This window comes from Trematomus bernacchii, unplaced genomic scaffold (genome assembly GCF_902827165.1).
Source record: "Trematomus bernacchii unplaced genomic scaffold, fTreBer1.1, whole genome shotgun sequence".
Classification (NCBI taxonomy): domain Eukaryota; kingdom Metazoa; phylum Chordata; class Actinopteri; order Perciformes; family Nototheniidae; genus Trematomus; species Trematomus bernacchii.
The window spans coordinates 4,824,528-4,845,441 of record NW_022987771.1 but is presented as its reverse complement, the minus strand read 5'-3'; the positions used below and the strand labels follow the sequence as shown (position 1 = coordinate 4,845,441).

The 20,914-nt window shown below is 40.3% G+C and overlaps 1 protein-coding gene across 6 annotated transcripts in view; it reads left to right on the top strand.

Moving 5' to 3' along the window:
• arvcfb (ARVCF delta catenin family member b) overlaps window positions 1-20,914 on the top strand; it is a 140,653-nt gene that overhangs the window by 51,073 nt on the left and 68,666 nt on the right. For all 6 annotated transcript variants that reach the window (XM_034148524.1, XM_034148521.1, XM_034148519.1 and 3 more), the window contains 2 exons: window positions 3,304-3,809; window positions 20,692-20,875. In XM_034148524.1, coding sequence (XP_034004415.1) covers window positions 3,304-3,809; window positions 20,692-20,875 — 690 coding nt within the window. The remainder of the gene's footprint in view (window positions 1-3,303; window positions 3,810-20,691; window positions 20,876-20,914) is intronic.

Here is a 20,914-nt window from a genome sequence, read left to right as displayed (position 1 = left end):
CTGACAGAAAATGTAGGGAAGGAAGAATAGCCATGTGACAAAGTCCAGAGGAATACAAACGTTTGCCGACATGCATACATCTACCGTATCTGTTTATCTTTTCTTCTATCCTTTGTGTCTTAGAGAAAAAACATCCTCAGACGAGCGCAGAGATACACAGAAATAGCCGGACGTTTAGCGGCTCCATTAACATGAGGAGAGTGATCTGCTGTGATCATGCTCGGAGCATCACGTCTGGTGGCAAAGAGCCCTTTCACATCCTTTGAATACGACCCTCCCCGTACACACAATGGCGCCAATTTAAATGCAAATCCTGACATTCCCATCACTCAGCCTCGCGACACTTTACCAAAAAGCCCCGCCGTATCGGCACCAATCTAAATGAGCCACAATCTGAATCAGAAGACTGTACATTTCATCTGTGGCAGATAATGAGAGAGATACTTTACATGAACGAGATGGTGGTTATGTATGCAGCTCAATATGAGAGTGTGTACTGTCCTTTCTTCCGGAGGGTTATTCCTGCCTCCTTGACTTATCATGTCCAATATCCAGCAGCAATTGAAAGCTAGGTGAAGCCCTCTGTATTGTGGGAGCGTGTGTTTTTATCGTCTACCCAAGGCAGCATTTCACATCCACCAGCACGCGCACACATACTCGCAAATGTCCCTCTTTTTCCAAACCACAGAGCTGGAGCCGTCCCCCCTAAATGATGCTGTAATCAGGCTTGATTGGCCCCTCCTTTATTTCTGTGGCTACATGCTGCCTTTAAGAGGTTTGTGGCTCTCTAAAATGTTCCACAAAGCTGGAAAAATACTACTTTAAAATAAACAGTGATGATACACTAGATCCATTCTCGTTTAGGTTAAAGGGGACCTATCATGCAAAATGCACTTTTGTACGTCTTTTATACATGAATATGTGTCCCCGGTGTTCCAGGGAACTCACCAAGTGTCAGAAAACACAACCCTCTCTATTTTCCTCCATACCCAAATCTCTAAAAAAGGGGCTGCAACGGATCTGATAAAAACTGATCCAGATTTGAACACTGTCCTGACGTCAGGACGGTGGCGCTACGGCTATTGGGCCAACTCCACCAATCAGGAGGAGACACAGCCACGGCCATTGCCGTTCGAAAGCGCTGGAGACGATGTAGTACATATGCCAGGCCTCTAGATGGTGCTGTTGCTCACAGAATCAACTTTTGCAAAAACAGAGCTAACATTTTTCAAATTGAGCGAAATGAGGCATGGCTAAAATGCATGATCTGTTTGGTATTTTGAAAAAAAAAAGTATAAATATGCCTTATATAGGTATGGTCCTACACTATATTATTCAAATATAGCATGATAGGTCCACTTTAAATGTTTCTTGTTTTTTGAGGAGGAACACCTCTTGGAGAAGACCACAGCTGTTCTAGAAATGTGACTCCCAACGCTTGTTCGGCAAAGTTTGCCATTCAGCTTCATGGTTCTTTGAACTTTATTCAACTGAGGTGGCGCCTCATTCTGTCTCGATTAATCCTCTTTCCATTCAACTTAATAGAGGATTTAATATCTTGTTACATTGCCCAGCTAGAGTTTTTCTCCCAGTTCATTTCATATTGATTTCCAGGCAGTGAAAATGCCTACCATGAAAGTCAATATGTGTCTGCATGGTTTCTGCAAAGGAATCAACAGAGGAATACACCAGAGCTGAGGCAAGTGGCATGCATAGCCCCCCGTCCCCCCCGCCCCTTCTCTCTTATCCCAACATGCCTGGGAAGTACTGTAAAAGCACATAATTAACATAAAACTCATTAAAAATGTGAGCTTGGTCTCGAAATTCTTGCCAACCACCAGCGTTGGCCACCATTTTCGTTGCACCACCAACCACCATACATCAAAGATGGTGAGAGGAGACCAGATGGATTATGTAATGAGGATAAACAAGTCTCAAACTGTGGGGTGGGCGGGGGGATGATAAACGCTGTGCATAACTACACAACCCTAATTAAATTCCTCTCACCATGTCCTAACTTTCCCCAACAAACATTCTGCCATCCCTTTACACGACTTGTTCAAAACATTTTTTCTAATAAGTTTTTTAAAAATTGGTTTGCAACTTGTTTTGTAAAACGTGACTCCACGGACTGCTTCTTCGCTGTTGGTTAAAAACATTGTTGCTATGATTAAATAACTTTATTCATAACACGTAACCTGTGTTGTTTCAAGTAGCAGTTAATGATCTGTCATTTAAAATTGAGCGTCTAATTTTCCCCCCATGTTCCCATAGAGGATTTATGAGGATGCCTTTGGTGTAAAGAACCCTAGAGAGTGCAGATAATAAACATTTCCGAAATAGAGATGTATTGAAGGGCATTGTTTGAAAACCAAGCAACTCCCCTCTTCCTCCCCCAGAGGACAACACTTATTTCCATCACAGGAATTGAGTAGAGAGCTTGAAGCAACCCTAACAGAATTGATGCTAACGAGGCTAACGCTAGCAGGGAAGACCTAAAGACATGGTCATTTATATTTCAGCAACCAAATGCTAGTGTTGGCTGCTGTGAGCCCTGAGAGCCCCGGGGGCATCACAGAGGCTCGTAGTCTTCCCCGGGGGCACAGCACAGCTCTTTTCTGTGTTCCCTGGGGGGAAAACATTCAATCCCTTCTCTGCTCTTTATGGTGGCTTCCTAACAAAGAAAAGTTCACAAGACTTTCTTTAAAAGCTTTTTCTTTGGTGTTGCCTTTGTCTCTGAACTGCCTTTTTAGTTCCTATCGCTCAATCACTCTCTCTAAGACTTTTGTTGATGTCTGACGTGTGCTGCTGCCACCTGCCAGCGAGGAAAAATGTGACTAACCTGTTAATAACTCATCCAAGATTCAAGGCTTTTATTGTCATGTGTGCATAGCTACAGCTGTCGTTATGACAATGACAATCTTAGGTCCCAGGCGCCTCCAACAGTGCAACACAATAAAACAGATAAAATAGTGCAAGTAAATAAAATAAAATACAATATAATAGAAATAGTGCAAGAATAGTCTATATACTGTACAAGTCATTGGAATCCAAACCGCAGATCACCACCTTCCCTCTCTGTCCTGCGCTCCTTATCTCCATCACCCACTCTTTCTCACCTCTTCCTCACCCCATCCTCTGCTTCCCCTCATTAGTCAGAGTTTCTCACCTCAGTTAGCTTCTTTCAATGTCTTCCCCCCCGGCTGCCTAATTCCTCTCTCAGACAAATCTGTCTGAGTCACCCTCCATTTACCTCGTCTGTCTCCCTTGTCCTCACTGTCCTCTCTTCTTTTCTCCTTCCAGAGGGTACCCAGACGAAGCCATCGAGCCAGAGCTGATCGATGAGCGCCACCCCTACATCCACAGCATGTATTCAGCTCCTCTCGCCCTGCCAGAGAGGGGCAGCATGGCCAGTTTGGACCGCTTGGCAGGCCGGCGTTCCCCCTCCATCGACAGCATGCGTAAGGACCCGCGCTGGCGTGACCCCGACCTCACGGAGGTCATCGCCATGTTGGGCCACCCCATCGACCCGGTGAAGTCCAACGCTGCGGCCTACCTGCAGCACCTGTGCTACGAGAACGATAAGATAAAGAAGGACGTGCGTCAGCTGAAAGGGATTCCTGTCCTGGTGGGGCTTCTGGACCACCCCAAGTCTGAAGTCCACCGTAAGGCGTGTGGCGCCCTGCGCAACATCTCCTACGGAAAGGACAACGACAACAAGGTGGCCATCAAGATCTGCGACGGCATCCCGGGCCTCGTGCGCCTGCTGAGGAAGACCAACGACATGGAAGTTAGAGAGCTCATCACCGGTAAGAATACACAACTACATATTAAATACTTCTCCTTAGAGTTTTGACATCTTGTAGATTGTTGCTTTTATTTAAATTGTCTATTTGTTACTTGTACTAGTTTTATGGTGTGCGAACTGAGCTGTGTGATTTTTGTATGTTGATTTGTTTATTTGACTGGAAGTTAGAGAGCTCATCACCGGTAAGAATACACAACTACATATTAAATACTTCTCCTTAGAGTTTTGACATCTTGTAGATTGTTGCTTTTATTGCTTTTAAATTGTCTATTGTTTTTACTTGTACTAATTGTATGGTGTGTTTGTATGTTTGTTTGTTTGATTGTACAGCACTTTGGTCTGGAGGTTTTAAAGTGCTTTATAAATAAAGCTGTATTTAATGTAATGAGGTTCAACCGAAGTAGACAAAGTGTTAATCAACATGGCAAAGTTCGTTTTCATATGGCTTCATATCGCCTTTTTAAATTCTTGTGCAGTTGATTTGGTGACATCAAGTAAAGTAATCGAAGCAGCTGATCCTCGTCTGACTTCTTGTCGAGCCACCTTAGAAACGAAAAGATGAAATGGTAGGGTGGATGTTGACCTGGAAAGCAATTACTGTTTATTATCTTTGAATTATCGACATGATCATCATGTTCTGCTTTTACACATGAATCACGTCATAATGCTTGCCATTTTGCATATTGTGTCCATGTCTGAAAATATTCTACTTGTCAACTAGTTTATTTGCAAAGCTTGCCTTAAAAATACTTTCATATTTTCCCTTAAAACTAATTTTAAAAAACTGTTATATGGATAAAATATTATGAATAAGTGATGTGGATAGGTCTCATTGCATTCCTCCACTAAGACAGAATTTACAATTGGCTTGCCACTGGTAAAGATTCCTTTATTATGCAAAAAACCACCTGCAAAGCGCTGTAAATGCGAAGCCTGTTGGCTGTCTTCTCCACTAACTGTAGCATGTCTCTCTGCCTAATTAGTCTCAACTCTCTGTCACGTATGAAAGTGCTGCTTTGAAGCCTTTAAGCTGATATGATAGCACCTTAGTATGCCAGTCCCATCCAATCACTCGCTGCATACATCCATCGCTTATATATTCCATCCAGGAATATACTGCGTTGGCTCCCATAATCCCATATGCATAGTAATGCCATCTGAGTCATACTATAATAAGAAGCAGGGTACGTTTGCCACACATTATTGTCTTTTGCAGCTTCATTCACAATGTGCTATTTTCTCATCTCCGACTGCTTACATTATTTGATAAGTTGGTGCCCGAGGCCTCCCATATTAAGAGATACAATAATTGCTGAATTAGCACTGAGTTGCGTAACTCCCCGTATACTAGAGGGGAGATATTGCATTCAAAGCTGTAATTAGTCATTCTTTTAATTATAGTGGAGGCACATTTTAAGTAAATTGTCTTGGAGTTTTCTCTTCCTAACGTTCGTAAAAGAGTAGCAAGTGCTAATGAAGTAATTAGTCGCTCATAGAGATTTTTTTCTTTCAATCAATTGTCACAAAGATAATGGTTTTAAAGACATCACCACAGAAATTGTGATGTTTTATGACTTAAGGTTTATTACAAAAACAGTTATGAAGTGGAATGATTCTCCATGGAGAAGCAGATGTCATATGAACATTGATTTCAGAGGAAAAAGCTAATCGCTGCAAAGTGTAATGAAATATGTTTTAATTCCTTTAAGAGGAGCTATTGATTCAAACGCCATGATGGGGTTTTTTTCCCCCTTGACTTGGGAATACAGTGTGTGTGTGTGTGTGTGTGTGTGTGTGTGTGTGTGTGTGTGTGTGTGTGTGTGTGTGTGTGTGTGTGTGTGTGTGTGTGTGTGTGTGTGTGTGTGTGTGTGTGTGTGTGTGTGTGTGTGTGTGTGTGTGTGTGTGTGTGTGTGTGTGTGTGTGTGTGTGTGTGTGTGTGTGTGTGTGTCTTTCCGTGTGCTCAGCTAATCCCCAACATGATTGCTTTGACCTGACACACTTTGGTATGCTCTCTTCGCCATCGGAGAAGGGGCTTTTGTTCTCGGGGCACATGTGTTGAAAAATGAGAACCACTTTAAAGTGAGATGCTTGACCTTTGAGATGTAACCGCCAAGTGTTAAATACAGAATACGTTCCACCCCAAGACGTAAAAATAGTTACTTTTGTAGTTATTGGTACCACTTTACAATAAGACTACCCTTATAAAGGATTGATAAAGGGTTGATAATTAGGTTATGAATTAGGTTGTAAACACTTTATTAATCATTAAGAACCATTTATAAACCAGTTCTAACATAGTTTTCATACATCAACACAGGCTCACTATTTGGCAAGATGACTAAGCCTTATATTGGCTACTTGGCAAGAATCAACTCAGTGAGCAACAGATACCAAGGATGCTGGCTGATGAAGAAGACGAAGTAAGCTAGGTAGCCAATATAAGACTTAGCAGTACAGATACATGTGGGCTCACTATTTGGCAAGCAACCGGTCACAGTTGCCCTGTCTATCTCATGTCTTATAAAAGCTTATTAATGACTTATAAAGTGTTAACAACCTAATTAATAAATGAATTACAAACTATTCGTAAACCCTTTATAAGGGTAGTCTTATTGTAAAGTGGTACCGAGTTATTTTTACAGTTTGAGGAAGAAAAAGCTGGCTGTGGCCCTGAAGAGGGAATCTTGAAGTATTGATACGAGAGGCAGAATGAATATCTCGTTTCAACCCATAAGCCCCCTTTCCAATTCTCAAGGATCCTTCTTAGAACATTCTGCCACTAATACCTCATTTTAATGTATATTAAGTTATTTATCTTAAACAACATGTACAATGCTCTAACGTGATACTTTGATGGACCTCAAGCCAGTGGAAGAACAAACCACTTAGCCCTTTTAGTTTTATTATGAAGGCCATTTCGTCACTTTAAGACTTCAAAATGCAATATTTTGTGTGTATTGTGTGTGAACTGTATGTTGTGCTCTGAATAGTGAGTAAAATGTCCATTGTATGTAAATGTAATGGACAAAAAGGTAATCTGAGTCTGTAACTCCCCATATACTAGAGAGGATAGTTAGTTAGTTAGTCATTCTTTTAATGACTAAGCCAATAATATGGACTACTGCATCTAAATCACAGAAAGCGCAATATTTTGGTTTAGAAGAAATATGTAAAAATATAATGTACGATGGTGGTGCTGTTGAAAAAATGACACCAAGATCATTTAAATGTATTTTTCAATGATCATTTCAGTGAATATAGTATTCCAAAAACAATCATTCCCTCTAATATGGCGAATCATATCGCAATTATGAGTCAAGATAGTACCATACTTTTCCAAATCAGTCAGGCGTAGCATTGATAGTGATACGAGTCTTTAAAAAAAACACGCTTGTTAAGTTGTTGTGTGTGTGTGTGTGTGTGTGTGTGTGTGTGTGTGTGTGTGTGTGTGTGTGTGTGTGTGTGTGTGTGTGTGTGTGTGTGTGTGTGTGTGTGTGTGTGTGTGTGTGTGTGTGTAGTGTGTGTAAGTGTGTGTAGCTCTGCTGTGACAGAGATGTGGCGCTGAGCGATGACTGTGCCGCAGCAGAAATGATTGCCTTTACAGCACCGTGTTGCTCCCCATCGTAGCTAAAAATAACCCTGCACCACAAGACAAGGAGGACAGAATGGAGGGAGGCCTTTCTATTTTTTCTCCTCTTCCCCTCTCTCACTCATTAACCCCCCCCCCCTCCTCCTCCTTTCTGGCTCAATCTAATTTCTTCTCCCCTTCATTCATTATCTACACTGATTTTCTCCTCCTCTCTCACTGTTTTCCTAGTCTTCTCCAGTCTAATGTTTCCATAGTGAAAACAGACCTGTCACAATGCGAGCTCAGCTTACAGCCTCAGCCCGTGTGGCTAAAATTGGCCGTTTTTTTCTACAATTAAATATGGGTTTAAATATAGGCCCCCTTTTCTTAGCCCATGTGTTTTAATAGTTTTCTGAGTTTGTGCTGTGCCTGCAAAACCACAGAGAGCTCTGTTTTCTGCAGGGTGACGTGGAAGGGGTTTATTTTCCAACACACACGACAGGCGGACCAGTCGCTGATATTTTTAGAGCTTTGTAACGTTCACAGTTATTTTATTTTCCCTCCCGGTAGGCTCTAGGCTGTTTTTGCCCTGCAGCTATTCCCTCTGTGGAAATGTAGATTATTAAGCGGATTTGTCTCCTGTTTTTCCTGCAAGAGATGTCTGTGTCTTGTGGTCTGACACGTATAGAAAGGTGCCTCCTGCTTGTGTTGTTTGGATGACAAATGCATATAACGCAAGTTTAAGCTAGAAGAGAGATGATGTCTAGACACTCATGTATATCTGTGCCAAGGTTATGTGGGTTTTACATAAAAAACACATCACTATTTACGCAATGTTTTGTTCTAAAGCACCTAAATGTTTTAACATAGAGGGCTTCTGAATACTAAAACCTTATAAAGAGCTTTAAGGATCAGCTGCAAGGTTAAAGCCAACATAATGCACATACTATGTACAGCTTTCAGAGATGCAAAATGTCAGCCATCTTAATGAAAATCCTCTTAAACTAACATCTTTTGATTTTTGACGTTTTGGTTAATTATATAAAGCATACGCTGAAAGTAATTAATTGTATAAGTGAACCGATACTGACTCAACGGCTGAGTCGGATACTCGGGACAAATCTGCTAACTTATATATCATTATTTTTAAGTAATAGTTCCGTCATTGTAAACACATATTTGTCTTTTTAACCTCTCGTTTTACAAAGTAAAAAAACGCAATGATCCCAGTCCACACAGTGCAGTTTCAATAACGTAAATCAATATTGACCGATACTTAAAGCTCAGGTTTTTGTATTATGTCTGAAAAAGTTAAATTTGGTCACTTCCTAATAAAAGTTCCAGCTGAGGGGAGCTCAGGGGATACTAATATGAGTATGTAAAATACTTATAATACCCCTTATAAATTACCTTATTTCTCAATTATTCTTATCAAAACACTTGAGTGCTGCTTTAAACAGTATGTGTAAGATTAGACACTGGAACATTTGCTAATATTGACACTAAACACGGCACATAGACTTGGTAGCCTTAAAGGGGACCTATCATGCAAAATGCACTTTTGTACGTCTTGTATACATGAATATGTGTCCCCGGTGTTCCATGGAACTCACCAAGTGTCAGAAAACACAACCCTCTCTATTTTCCTCCATACCCAAATCTCTAAAAACGGGGCTGCAACGGATCTGATAAAAACTGATCCAGATTTGAACACTGTCCTGACGTCAGAAACGGGGAGCTCCGCCTATATGGGCAACTCTCCACCTATCAGGAGGAGACGGCCACGGCCATTGCCGCTCGAAAGCGCTGGAGACGATGTAGTACATATGCCAGGCCTGTAAGTGGCGCTGTAGTCTGCCACAAAAGCAGCGAAGAAGACTTCTCACAGAATCAGCCCTTGCAAAAACAGGGCTGGAAAAGAGCAAATAGAGCGAAATGAGGCATGGCTAAAATGCATGATCTGTTTGGTATTTTGAAAAAAAAACTTCACAGACATGTTTTATATAGGTATGGCCCTACAATATATTATTCAAATATAGCATGATAGGTCCACTTTAATTTAGTTCTGAGAGAATCTGTTCTTCAAAACCTCATTGATACCTTAATGAACATTTTGCAGCAGAATCATTTTTAGTGTTTAGTTTAGATCTTTTTGATGATAAACCAAATGTTCGCTTTGGCTCAGTATACTGGCTTTAACGCACTTTCAAGATCAGTGTATTCTTTGTTCTCCTATGTAGGACACACACGTACACACACTTAGATGTAATAGTGAAGTCAATTTCAAGAAGGGCAACATACCTGATGTCCCCCTCCATGATCCAAGTGACCACCTGCTGAGTTCATCATAGCATACATATAGATGTGTGTGTAAACGTGTGTATGTGTGCACCTTCATCTATAGCCCTTCCTATCTAATTTAACTTCCTGTGGAGCATCATCAGCACCCAGCCTGATGGTCCCGCCCAAATACACACTCACACACATACATCTTCAACCAAGTTAGACCACTTGCTGAATCCTCCTCCTCCTCCTCCTCCTCCTCCTCCTCCTCCTCCTCCTCCTCCTTCAGCCCTGAGAGTGTGATGGATTGGGTAAGGGGTGAGGAGGAGAAGGACAGGAGGGAGCGGGAGGAGGAGGAGAACAGTAATGGGAAGAACTAAATTAATAGCCTAGCTAAAAGAAGAGCAACATGCCTGCCAGTTTTCTCCTGGATAATTAAATTAGCATCAGCTTCAGCCTCAGCCTTAGCCTTAGCCTTAGATGTAGCCTTAGTCAGCCCTTGTCAGCCTTAGCCTTAGCGTTAGCATCAGCATCAGCATTAGATTTAACTTAAGCCTGTGCCTTGCCTTAGCTTAGCCTTAGCCTTAGTTTTAGCCTAAGTTTTAGCTTTAGCCTTTGCCTTTGCCTTTGCCTTTGCCTTTGCCTTTGGCTTTGGCTTAGCTTTAGCCTTAGCACTAGCCTTAGCTCTAGTCCCTTTCCCATTCCCGAGGAGGAAGTAGAAAAGGGAATACATTGAGAATATTTGATCAATATTTAGCTCACGTCTTCTCCCTTTGCTCCCAATCTTGTCTTTTACGCTTCAATCTCAGAATTGTTGGTTCATGTCAAGCTTTTACAAATACAAATCTGTTTGTGGCAATAAATAACTGAAGAGACAGGTGATAATATTGAACTTGCCCTGTGGCTAGATTGGATTTAAGACAAAAGAAACTGAGTCTAATCACAGGTTTATTAGATACGACAGTTATATAAATATCAGATCAGATAAGATTCTTTATAATCCTTTCTTAAGCATTTCCCTTTTTAAGAGAAATGTAAGAGTTCACTTCCTCATCTTTGTTTTATAGCTGAAGGATTTCTGTTTACAGGAATATGCAGGGCCGTCCCTGGCCAACATGAGGCCCCACGCAAAGTTATATGATGAGGCCCTCTGTTTCGCGAGCGTCGACGGGGGGTCAGGGTGCTAGTGGAGCCTAGCAGCGGCTAAACCGTGCCGCGCCAAACTAATTGCACCGCATTTTCGGCTCAGTTGAGGCTCCCTCCGCAAGGTGAGGCCCCACGCAGTCTGCGTGATCGGCCTGTAGGGAGGGACGGCCCTGGGAATATGTCACAATATATTTAAAAACTAGTTTCACACATTATGCTTTTTAGTTAGTTTACTTTACGGTCAGTTCAACTGCACTGTTTACCCCTTCAGAACTTTTCCCAGCAGATAAACAACATTAATAAACCAGTAAGGAATAACATGTTCACATCTTTAAAGCAGCTTGACTTCGTTATGAAAGGTCATGGTAAAGTCTTTTAATTGTAAACCATGGCTCAGCTTAAAATTAGGACTTTTTGAATAAAAAACAAGGAGAAAACTTGCAAATATAAGGATGATCATAATTAAATATTTTGAATTTGGACTCCTTTTTCCAGTGGACATTTACATTCTAGATGTAAGATGAACATGCACATCCATATATAAGAGCCAACATCTTGTAGGATAAAAACTTTACACTACAAATTACCAAATAGGACTCTAAGAAGTTTTTTGATAATATATCAACCATCAAAAACACACTATAATTTAATTAATAATCTACACGCAAAGGTCCAGATTGTACATAAAGTATTGCTGTGATGTTGTATGTGTTAAATGTAAACATATATCCAGGGGTGCACACAACTTTCTCAGTGAGGTACTCAGATGAGTACCTGGAGTCAGTGTTTGGTACTCCAACTTCTGGCTCCCCTCAAAGTTCCCATGAAGCCCTCTGTATCGCGAATGTCAACGGGGGGGGTGGGGGGGTTAGCGTTAACCCTGTCTGTGTGAACGTTGTGATCAGCTGTTTAGCGCAGTGCTGCTGTACAGACCGACGTTAACAGCAGCCTCTGTCGTCCGGTGATCTAACCGCCTTCTGGAAAAGCTTCACAAGTAAGTCGGTACGCAAATGCGCTTTGTGACCCAAGTGACGGTACGCATTTCAGATTGTTGCCACGCATGCGTACCTGCGTACCAGTTATGTGCACCCCTGCATATATCCCACTATTCCAATAACAGTATGAGTATTTGAACTCAGATTTTGTGGTTTGTTCATTATACTATAACAGTTTTTCAAAAATAAGACTTGAATCAGATTATATTAACTTGCTTATATGGAAATATGATAAATCAAACCCCTTTATCGTGTCAATTATGCCAGATTCTTACACAACGATAGCAAGAAAACACACTTAGATCACTAGCAAGCCTCAATGTTGGAGGTGGATTGACGAGCGTTGTTGGTCTGACTTCTGTCTTTCCAATCTTAAAGGACAATAAACTAAACTAAAATCAGAAGTTTATCCAATCACAGTCCAGGTAGTAAAATATACTCCACGTTTCAAAATAAGTCTTTGACATCCCAATTGGCTGCTATCTGCCTCCTGACAGCAGGACATCTCCATCACACCGTCCTCTGACAGGCTGACAGAGGACAGCAAATACACTAAACCTGATGTAGAGTCAGCAGCCTGAAACAGTGGCAGGACGCGGGATGGAGATCGTCACTTTCACAGCTCTCTGTCATCTTAAATAACATTGTGCCTGTGGGCTGTGGGCCTGTCGGACTTGATGGATCACAGCCTCCGCAAAGACATGCCTTTCCCTTCCCCTCTGGCATATGTGATCAGTGTCGAGCTGACTGATTCCCTGAGCAGGGCTTCAGCGGGAATACTAGAGGTGATGGAGAACAGACAGAGGGTTGGGGGGGGGGCGGCGGCTCAATTCCCATTTAAATTTGAGTGGCAGAGAAGCTAAGCTTGGCTTCATGCTTCGACGCGTTTTCAATGAGGAAGTCCATACTGAAGTTCGAAAATAACTTAGAAGGACCAAAACGATCAAAATAAAAAATGTCAGCGCAAGCTCACCCTCTGTCATCAGTGTAAATGTAATATGTGACCTGTATACACAAACCACACCCATGTGACAATTGCCGCGAGTGCTCAACAAATACAAATAAAAGTGACGTAAACAAATTATACTAATAGAAATAATAAAATCAGGCTAAGTAGCATTTTGGCTCCTACAGTTGGGTCGTGCATGCAGACTTGGTTATCTTATTTTTAGGCTAAATCTTTTTTGCTTTTGCAACTTTCTTTTTGCTTTTATGCAACGTTCCCATTTTGTATTTTGGAATATCGCACAAAATAAGATCTGTGGCAAACACAAGTGTACGATTCCTATTATGCATGTTTTGTCCATATATTTACACTACTTTTATAATAGTTGAAACATAAATGCAATCGCCCGAAGTATAACGCTAATGTTAGGTAATAAGATAACTACATTACGGTCCAATGAATTGACTTGTTTTAATGACACCTCAAAGCTTCTAAAAATAGACCACCTGTTGCTCACTACAAAGTGGCCCATTTCTCATGTTCAAGTGAATATGATTGTTAACAGTCTTTCAAAATAAGAGCACATTGTTCAATGGATATATCAATCAGATCTCTCCTCAATAATAATAATAATAATAAATTTTATTTGGAGGGCGCCTTTCATAGCACCCAAGGACACCTTACAGGGCAAGAAATGGACTACAAAAAGACACAGGGTACAGTTTATAATGAGAATGCCAGTTTGAACAGGTGGGTTTTGAGTTGGGTTTTGAATGTTGTTATGGAATCAGACTGTCGGATATGTAGTTGCAGAGTCTGGGAGCCGAGCAGCTGAAAGCTCGAGCACCCATGGTTTTGAGGCGAGAGCTTGGGATGGTGAGAAGCCTTAGGGAGGAAGAGCGGAGGGTGCGGGAGGGGGTGTACTCCTGAAGGAGCTCGGTGATGTAGATGGGGGCTAGGTTGTGGAGAGCTTTATATGTGAGTAGAAGGTTTTTGTATTCAATACGGTAGCGTACAGGAAGCCAGTGTAGTTGAGTGAGAATGGGGGTGATGTGGTCAGTTGCCCTTTTCTTCCATTTGTATGGGTCTTGTATTGACAGCTTGTTAAATGTTGCTTGTCATAAGTAAAGCTCATGCTAATGACAAAACAATGGAGTTAATCAAGCTGTCAGGCATCAATGTTACTGGCAGAATACACACACCACATGAGCACATTTGTTGTTAATGTGCTTCATGCCTAGATTCTGATACTTCCTCTTTTACCCTCTCAAGCGTGGGGTTCAAATAAATGACAAAGTTCTGCCTATAAAAAAAGAGACTGGAAAAAAACATGCTCCAGGCAAAGAGTGGGTGTTTGACTAAAAGCAAATTGTTGGTTGGTCAAATAAGAGTTATTAAGAGCAATCAACACAGTGCCAGTTATATTTAAAAAAAATACCAAACAACCGAACAAGATTGCAAAAATACATGTTTTTCCCGTCTTATATGTTTCAGTATATGTATATATTTGTCTCCCTCCTGCTTACATGGAATATGTTTAAATGTATACACTGACTCTGTGCGCCACACTAAGTTTAATGACATCTTTACTGCTTTTTGTGATACTTGAGTTGCACATACGTATGCACTGTGCAATCAGGAAATCAAAGCGCTTTTACAGGTTAACCAATCTTTAGCCCTACAATCAAACAATGCTGACCAATCACTCGCTCCACACCTTCATCTGGGTAAACATACAACAGAAAAACACATTAAGATAGGCCACATGCTGTTTGAATTTCTTCAATCAGAGATTTATTATGCCGATAGAAGAACATCCATACAGAATGTTTTACACAATATCTCAGCTTGCTTTCGCCCAAGTTTAACATACCATGAAAGTGTTTCTGGGAAAGATTTGTAGAGGTATGAAATATATAGTAAACGCATGAAGCACAAAATTAAAGCAGCTTTCATTTAACAATGTAATTATATGAATATTGTTTGTTTAGGGCACTGAGGATATTTTCCCACAGGCAATGTTGTGCTTACAAGAAGCTTTGTGGATCAAGTGAATCATAGGAGGAAGAGTGTGATGGTTTTGATGGTCATACAGCCTTGGTCTATAGCAGGGGTGTCAAACTCAATTTCATCGAGGGCCACATTCGCATTATGGTTGCACTCAAAGGGCCGGTTGTAACTTTAAGACTTTATAAATATACATATATAAATATTTAATATATATAAAATAGTGTATTATATTACATGATTGCCTCTGCATTGGATTATTATCAGATAGGGTAATAACTTCATAATTAACTACATCTGAAAGCAGAAGTCTAGGGCAAATAATTGCAAGTCACTTCAGTGAGAATGTCAGAAAATGATTTAAAAAGAAAAATAAGTCAAAATCCCCCAAAAATAAGTGACATTTTGAAAAAAAAGAAACATTTTGAAAAGAAGCACAATTCTGAGAAAAAGGCTAATTCTAAGAAAAAGGCATATTTTGAAGAAAAAACAGCAACATTCTGAGAAAAAAAGGCATATTTGAGATGCATTGTGGGACATGTAGTTTATGGGCAACTTGCTTCTGTAAATCGCCATGTAACCGTATAATAAACATATTATATTCTTTGCAAGCTCTTGTGGGGCCGCATAAAATGAAGTCCCGGGCCTTGAGTTTAACACAACCGGTCTATAGGGAATTATTAAGTTAAATCATTTAGTAAAATTACAGCAGATGATCCAAAATGTCCAAATATAGACTAGATAAGAAGTGGACTCAGTGACTTTGACCTCATCCGTCTTTTTGTGGATTATTGTTTTTACGCTTGAATAAGAGGGTGAAGCTCAGCACAACCAAGCAATTAACTTTCATCAACAGAAAACATTGTGAAGTTTCAAGATGAATACACTGACACTACTGTACCTCAATTGGACAACACTGGTAGCAACTTGTCAATAACACGACAGACATCAAGCACATGCTTCTGTATCGTCTAACTTACTCTAAATGGGACCATAATGAAGGAAATTAACATCATGCTGTTTTAAAAATACTTTAAACTAGAAATCGAGGACATAATCGTGTCAGGAAAATGCAATCGGAGTTAAAAATTCACATTTTCTCAGAAACTCCTATTACATTTTGCAATATGTAGACTTAGACAGAGTGAAAGTTTAAGGCACTTCCACATTGGCTTGTCTTTTCTGACCTGGAGTTTTTGCCGCTTGTGTTTCAAATGTCAAATATCCTCGCTGCACTTCCAGTCCTATAATGATGATCTGTTAAGCACACAGGATTATAAAGATGGCTTGAGGCTTAAGTGTGTGTTCAATATCCTGCATGGCGTTAGGATTTAGGACACCTCAGCTTATTGATCTATTTAATAGCTTTCCAATATGATACTGGTAGCCTTGTTGCTTTTTTTTGCTTGGTTGCATAACACAGATACTATAAAGATGCAATGGAGAGGGGCTTAAATGGAAATGTGTTGCATTCAAACTTAAAATATCCACAGTATGCGGATTAGTATGATGAGGTTTCTTTTTCAATGTCAAAACCATTTTTTCTCCAGGCGCAACCACACCAGAAGGACTGGATCTATTTATAGCCTGGGTCTATCCACCGAGACTTATTTTTTTCTTCCTGTGTGCAGAGAGCATGATTTAACGGAGGAAATATTGACCATCTGGAAAATGTACTGAAACTGTTTCTAAAGAACAGTGCGAGGGAGTGTGACAGTTTCACTGCTCCGCTAATGGTCTGTTATTGCAGGACAAGAAGGAAGCACAGACTGTGGGTGTGTGTACATGTGTGTAACAGTTTATATATGCTAAGTGCACATGTCTATAAGCTGTTGTGTGTGTATGTGTTCATGTGTGGATTTGTGTTTGTTTAATCAAAATGCTTTAGCTCCAAGCTGTTGTTCCTCTGGATCAACGTGGGAGTGTAGAAAGGGGGTGTGTAGAAAGGGGGGGTGTGTGTGTGTGTGTGTGTGTGTGTGTGTGTGTGTGTGTGTGTGTGTGTGTGTGTGTGTGTGTGTGTGTGTGTGTGTGTGTGTGTGTGTGTGTGTGTGTGTGTGTGTGTGTGTGTGTGCGTGTGCGTGTGCGTGTGTGCGTGCGTGTGTGTTGAAAATACAGGAGAATTGCCTTTTGCCGAACACAAGCAGCTTCAGTGGATGTGACACATATTAAGATACTTCCAATCATAACTCAAATCTAAACTCATATACTTCCTACACTTTTTAGATTGAGTTAGACATTACATTTAAAAGTAAAAAGGTACATACACCCCATTACAAATCACAGAAATAAGCCCCTTTCTATGTCTTCAAAACTGTCTTCACAACATCATGATTATACATTTACTTTAGTGTCAAACCAGGACAGCATTAGTTTTCCTTAAGCAATGACTTTGGACACTATTGTGAGTGTTATTGTGATATAATAAACAGATGGTATCATGAGTAAACTAGCTTGGGTGAAATGCAGACGACTGATCATTTTGAATTGTGTATTTCTCTGCTCAAAACATGCAAATGTGAAGTACCTTAAAACAATACAAGAACTTTTGTACAGTACTTTTTTCAAAATACATAATATTTCTTCCGTCAAAGTTAAGATAATCTGCAAACAGTATATTCATAAATATCCCCACTGTTTTTCTTAACGTGTGGTGCTTTCATTTGAATAAGTATAATAATAAAAAGTACAGAAATAATGAATTTGCAGTTGCAGTTAGATTAATCGTGCAAAACCATTTTCTATACATTCATTGCACTGCTAACAGTAACAATTAGTAGCTAACTTTGCATACTTTTAATGTGACTTATATTTCAGGTTCAGGTTATTCATAATGTCAGACTTTATAACCTCTCTACTCTACAATAACATATCTCCGGATCAGATTGCCAGCTAAAGTTAAACTGAAAAGGATGACGGTGATAAGAGATGACAGACAAAGCCAAAAATGGTGCGTTAGTAAAAAGTGAAACTCAAGCCGTGTCAAACATGGACTTCAACGTTTGTGTTTTCTTCTTTGTTCTCAGAGCTTCATGTGTCAGATTGAAAACCCATCTGATGCTTTAATGTCGTTTTTTTCTGTATTGTTGCCGCCTTGTTATACTGCCAAATATCTCTCCTTTTCTTCCTGCCTTCTCTTGTGAAACCTCAGGACGCACATATCCCGCTCAATTTAGTTTACCTTCTTTGTGCAGAACTATCAAATATGCTGCTGTAACAGAGATTTTCAGGTGAATAGAAAATGCTCTTTCTCCCGCTTGGATTGTTTGGGTGATAAAATGGAGGAGGTAATGGATACAGACTGTCAGTGTAGTTACCTTCTAATGAATACAGTGCACACAATTAGGTCCAATAGGTATATTATCCCATTAGTGACACTGCATTAGTCGGGGTGTCCGCGGGGTCTTAAAAAGTATTAAAAGTTGATCAATCAATTTAGCGAAAATGAAGGCAATTAAAAAGTATTAAACGGCATTTCCCAAGGTGTTACATTTTGTAGCTTGTTTTCAATGAGTATATAAATTGTCCAAAGAGGTTGTATTCTACAGTCTGCCTGAATGTAATCATTGCGTAGGTGTGTAGTGTGATTCTGTGTAGTTTATTTATGGCATCCCGTTGGGTTTGACGTCATCTGAACAGGACATCGCACGCTCACTGCTTGATAGCGTGCGAAGGTCCGTTTACGCCGGTTGTTAAACAACATCGTTATGGGGAAATGCAAGTTTGCGTCCAAATGGTTGGAAGATAAGGAGGAAGGACAATCAATACTGTATATAGTCAATGTGAGGTAAAGTGTGTCGCCAATGTAACCGGTTAGAACTCCAAGTGGCGATGAGGTCTTAAAATGTATGGAAAGGGTCTTAAAAAAGGTCTTAAAAGGTTTTACATGTGACTTCAGGATTCCTGCGTATACCCTGGTAATGGATACAGACTATCAGTGTAGTTACCTTCTAATGAATACAGTGCACACAATTAGGTCCAATAGGTATATTATCCCATTAGTGACACTGCATTAGTGTAGAAATCACATACAGTAAAGCATTATAAGTTCACTGGCACCTCACTATTTCTATAGCACTATTAAGAGAATAATATAGAAATATCACATATGTCTTATATAAGCTCAGCATTGATCACGACGTAGTGATAGTCCTCATGGGATCATAATAAAACTCTCTTACAGTGTTTTTATTTATTTATAGTACAATATGACCATTTGGTGCCGTGCCGCACTAATGAACAACTATATAATTGTTATGTTTTTCATTTGTGGTTTATTGCCAGTCATAATGTGGTTTTGATTGCAGCTTTAAAGTCTGCACTGCTGTTTGTTTGGCTGCTTTACAGCTGTCGTTATGTTTCACTTCTTAATAACACTCCTCCTATTCCACTTTTCTGAGCCATTATAAGATAAGATAAGATAAGATAGTACTTTACTTATCCCAATCTGGGAAATGGTTGTGTTACAGCAGCATTAAAGGCATGGCATTGTACAATAACAATTAAAAAGACTAGAAATAAACAAAAAAGTAGAAAATATACATGTTGAATTTACAAATGAACAATAACAAAAACTAACACTTTATATTAAGGTACACAAATTAACCATCAACTAGTTTAATTAATTAATTAACATGCATATTAGCAGTATATTGGCTCTTTATTAGTCATTATAAAACACTTAATAATGCCTTATTCTACATGACCATATTCTACAAGTAATAAGCCATTAGTAGCAGTGCTGTACTGCCATGCTATTCGGTTCCCTTTCTCCTACTTCCTGTACCCGGTTTCCTGTCTAACCTTCAGTACACATTTTACAAATATATAAATGTGCAAATATGAAACATGTCAATATCACCTTGCTATAGAATAGATAGAATGGGAGGGATGAAACCCTCTTTAATGGTCACACATGCAGAGCACACAGCACACACAGTGACATGTGTTCTCTGCTTTTAACCCATCCTAGTACCAGGAGTCAAGTACTAGGAGCCAGCTATTGTACAGCACCCAGGGAGCAATGGGAGTGAGGGGGGAAAGGGGGGTGTCCGGTGCCTTGGTCAAGGGCACCACGACAGGGCAGGAGGTGAACTGGGACCTCTCCAAGTAGCAGTCCACACTCCATATTTAGGTCTGTTCGGGGACTTGAACCGGCGACCCTACAGCTCCCAGCCCAAGCCCCTACTGACTGAGCCACTGCTATTGGTAGCTGAACTGTCAATACCCCAAAACATATTCTTAGATATAAATACCTAATTCTGAGTTATTTAGACACAATTAACACTTATAGTTTCATGTCTTGTTACATAAGAATAGATCATATTTGTTAAGTGTTATTATGGGAGAATTACTATTCTTGTGGTACTACTGCCTTATTAGGCCCATATTGAGCAGAGCATATTAAGACCAAAACTCATGTACAAGGGAGGCTGTGGCTCAGTGGATAGGGTGCTGGACTTGGAATCAGGGGGTAGCAAGTTCAAACCCCACTGCAGTCAGCATGTCGTTGTGTCCCTGGGCAAGACACTTCACCCCAAATTGCTCCTGTGGGGATTGCCCTAATTAGAGGGTTATTGAGGAAAAACTCTCAACTAATGGCTTGTTACTTTTAGAATATGGTCATGGAGAATAAGGCATTAAGTGTTTTATAATGACTAATAAAGAGCCAATATACTGCTAATATGCATGTTAATGAACAACTAGTTGATGGTGAATTTGTGTACCTTAATATAAAGTGTTACCAAACCAAATATAAAGCAGGTTATTATATATACATAAGTATGTGAGGGATGGAATATTAAATATTAAACTGAATATCTAAATGTAAAATGTACATCCCCCTTTTCCCCCTCATAACTCTCTTTCTATTTCTAACCCTTCCGCATTATCATCTTAATATGTTTTTTTAATTTCTCTCCTCTCCCTCCTCCCTCCTCAGGAACCTTGTGGAACCTGTCGTCCTACGAGCCCCTGAAGATGGTGATCATAAACCACGGCCTGCAGACCCTCACCAACGAGGTCATCATCCCCCACTCGGGGTGGGAGCACGAGCCCAACGAGGACTCGAAGCCGCGGGACGCCGAGTGGACCACCGTGTTCAAGAACACTTCCGGCTGCCTCAGGTAGGGTCAGCACGACACACATGGAGCTCATGAGGATTC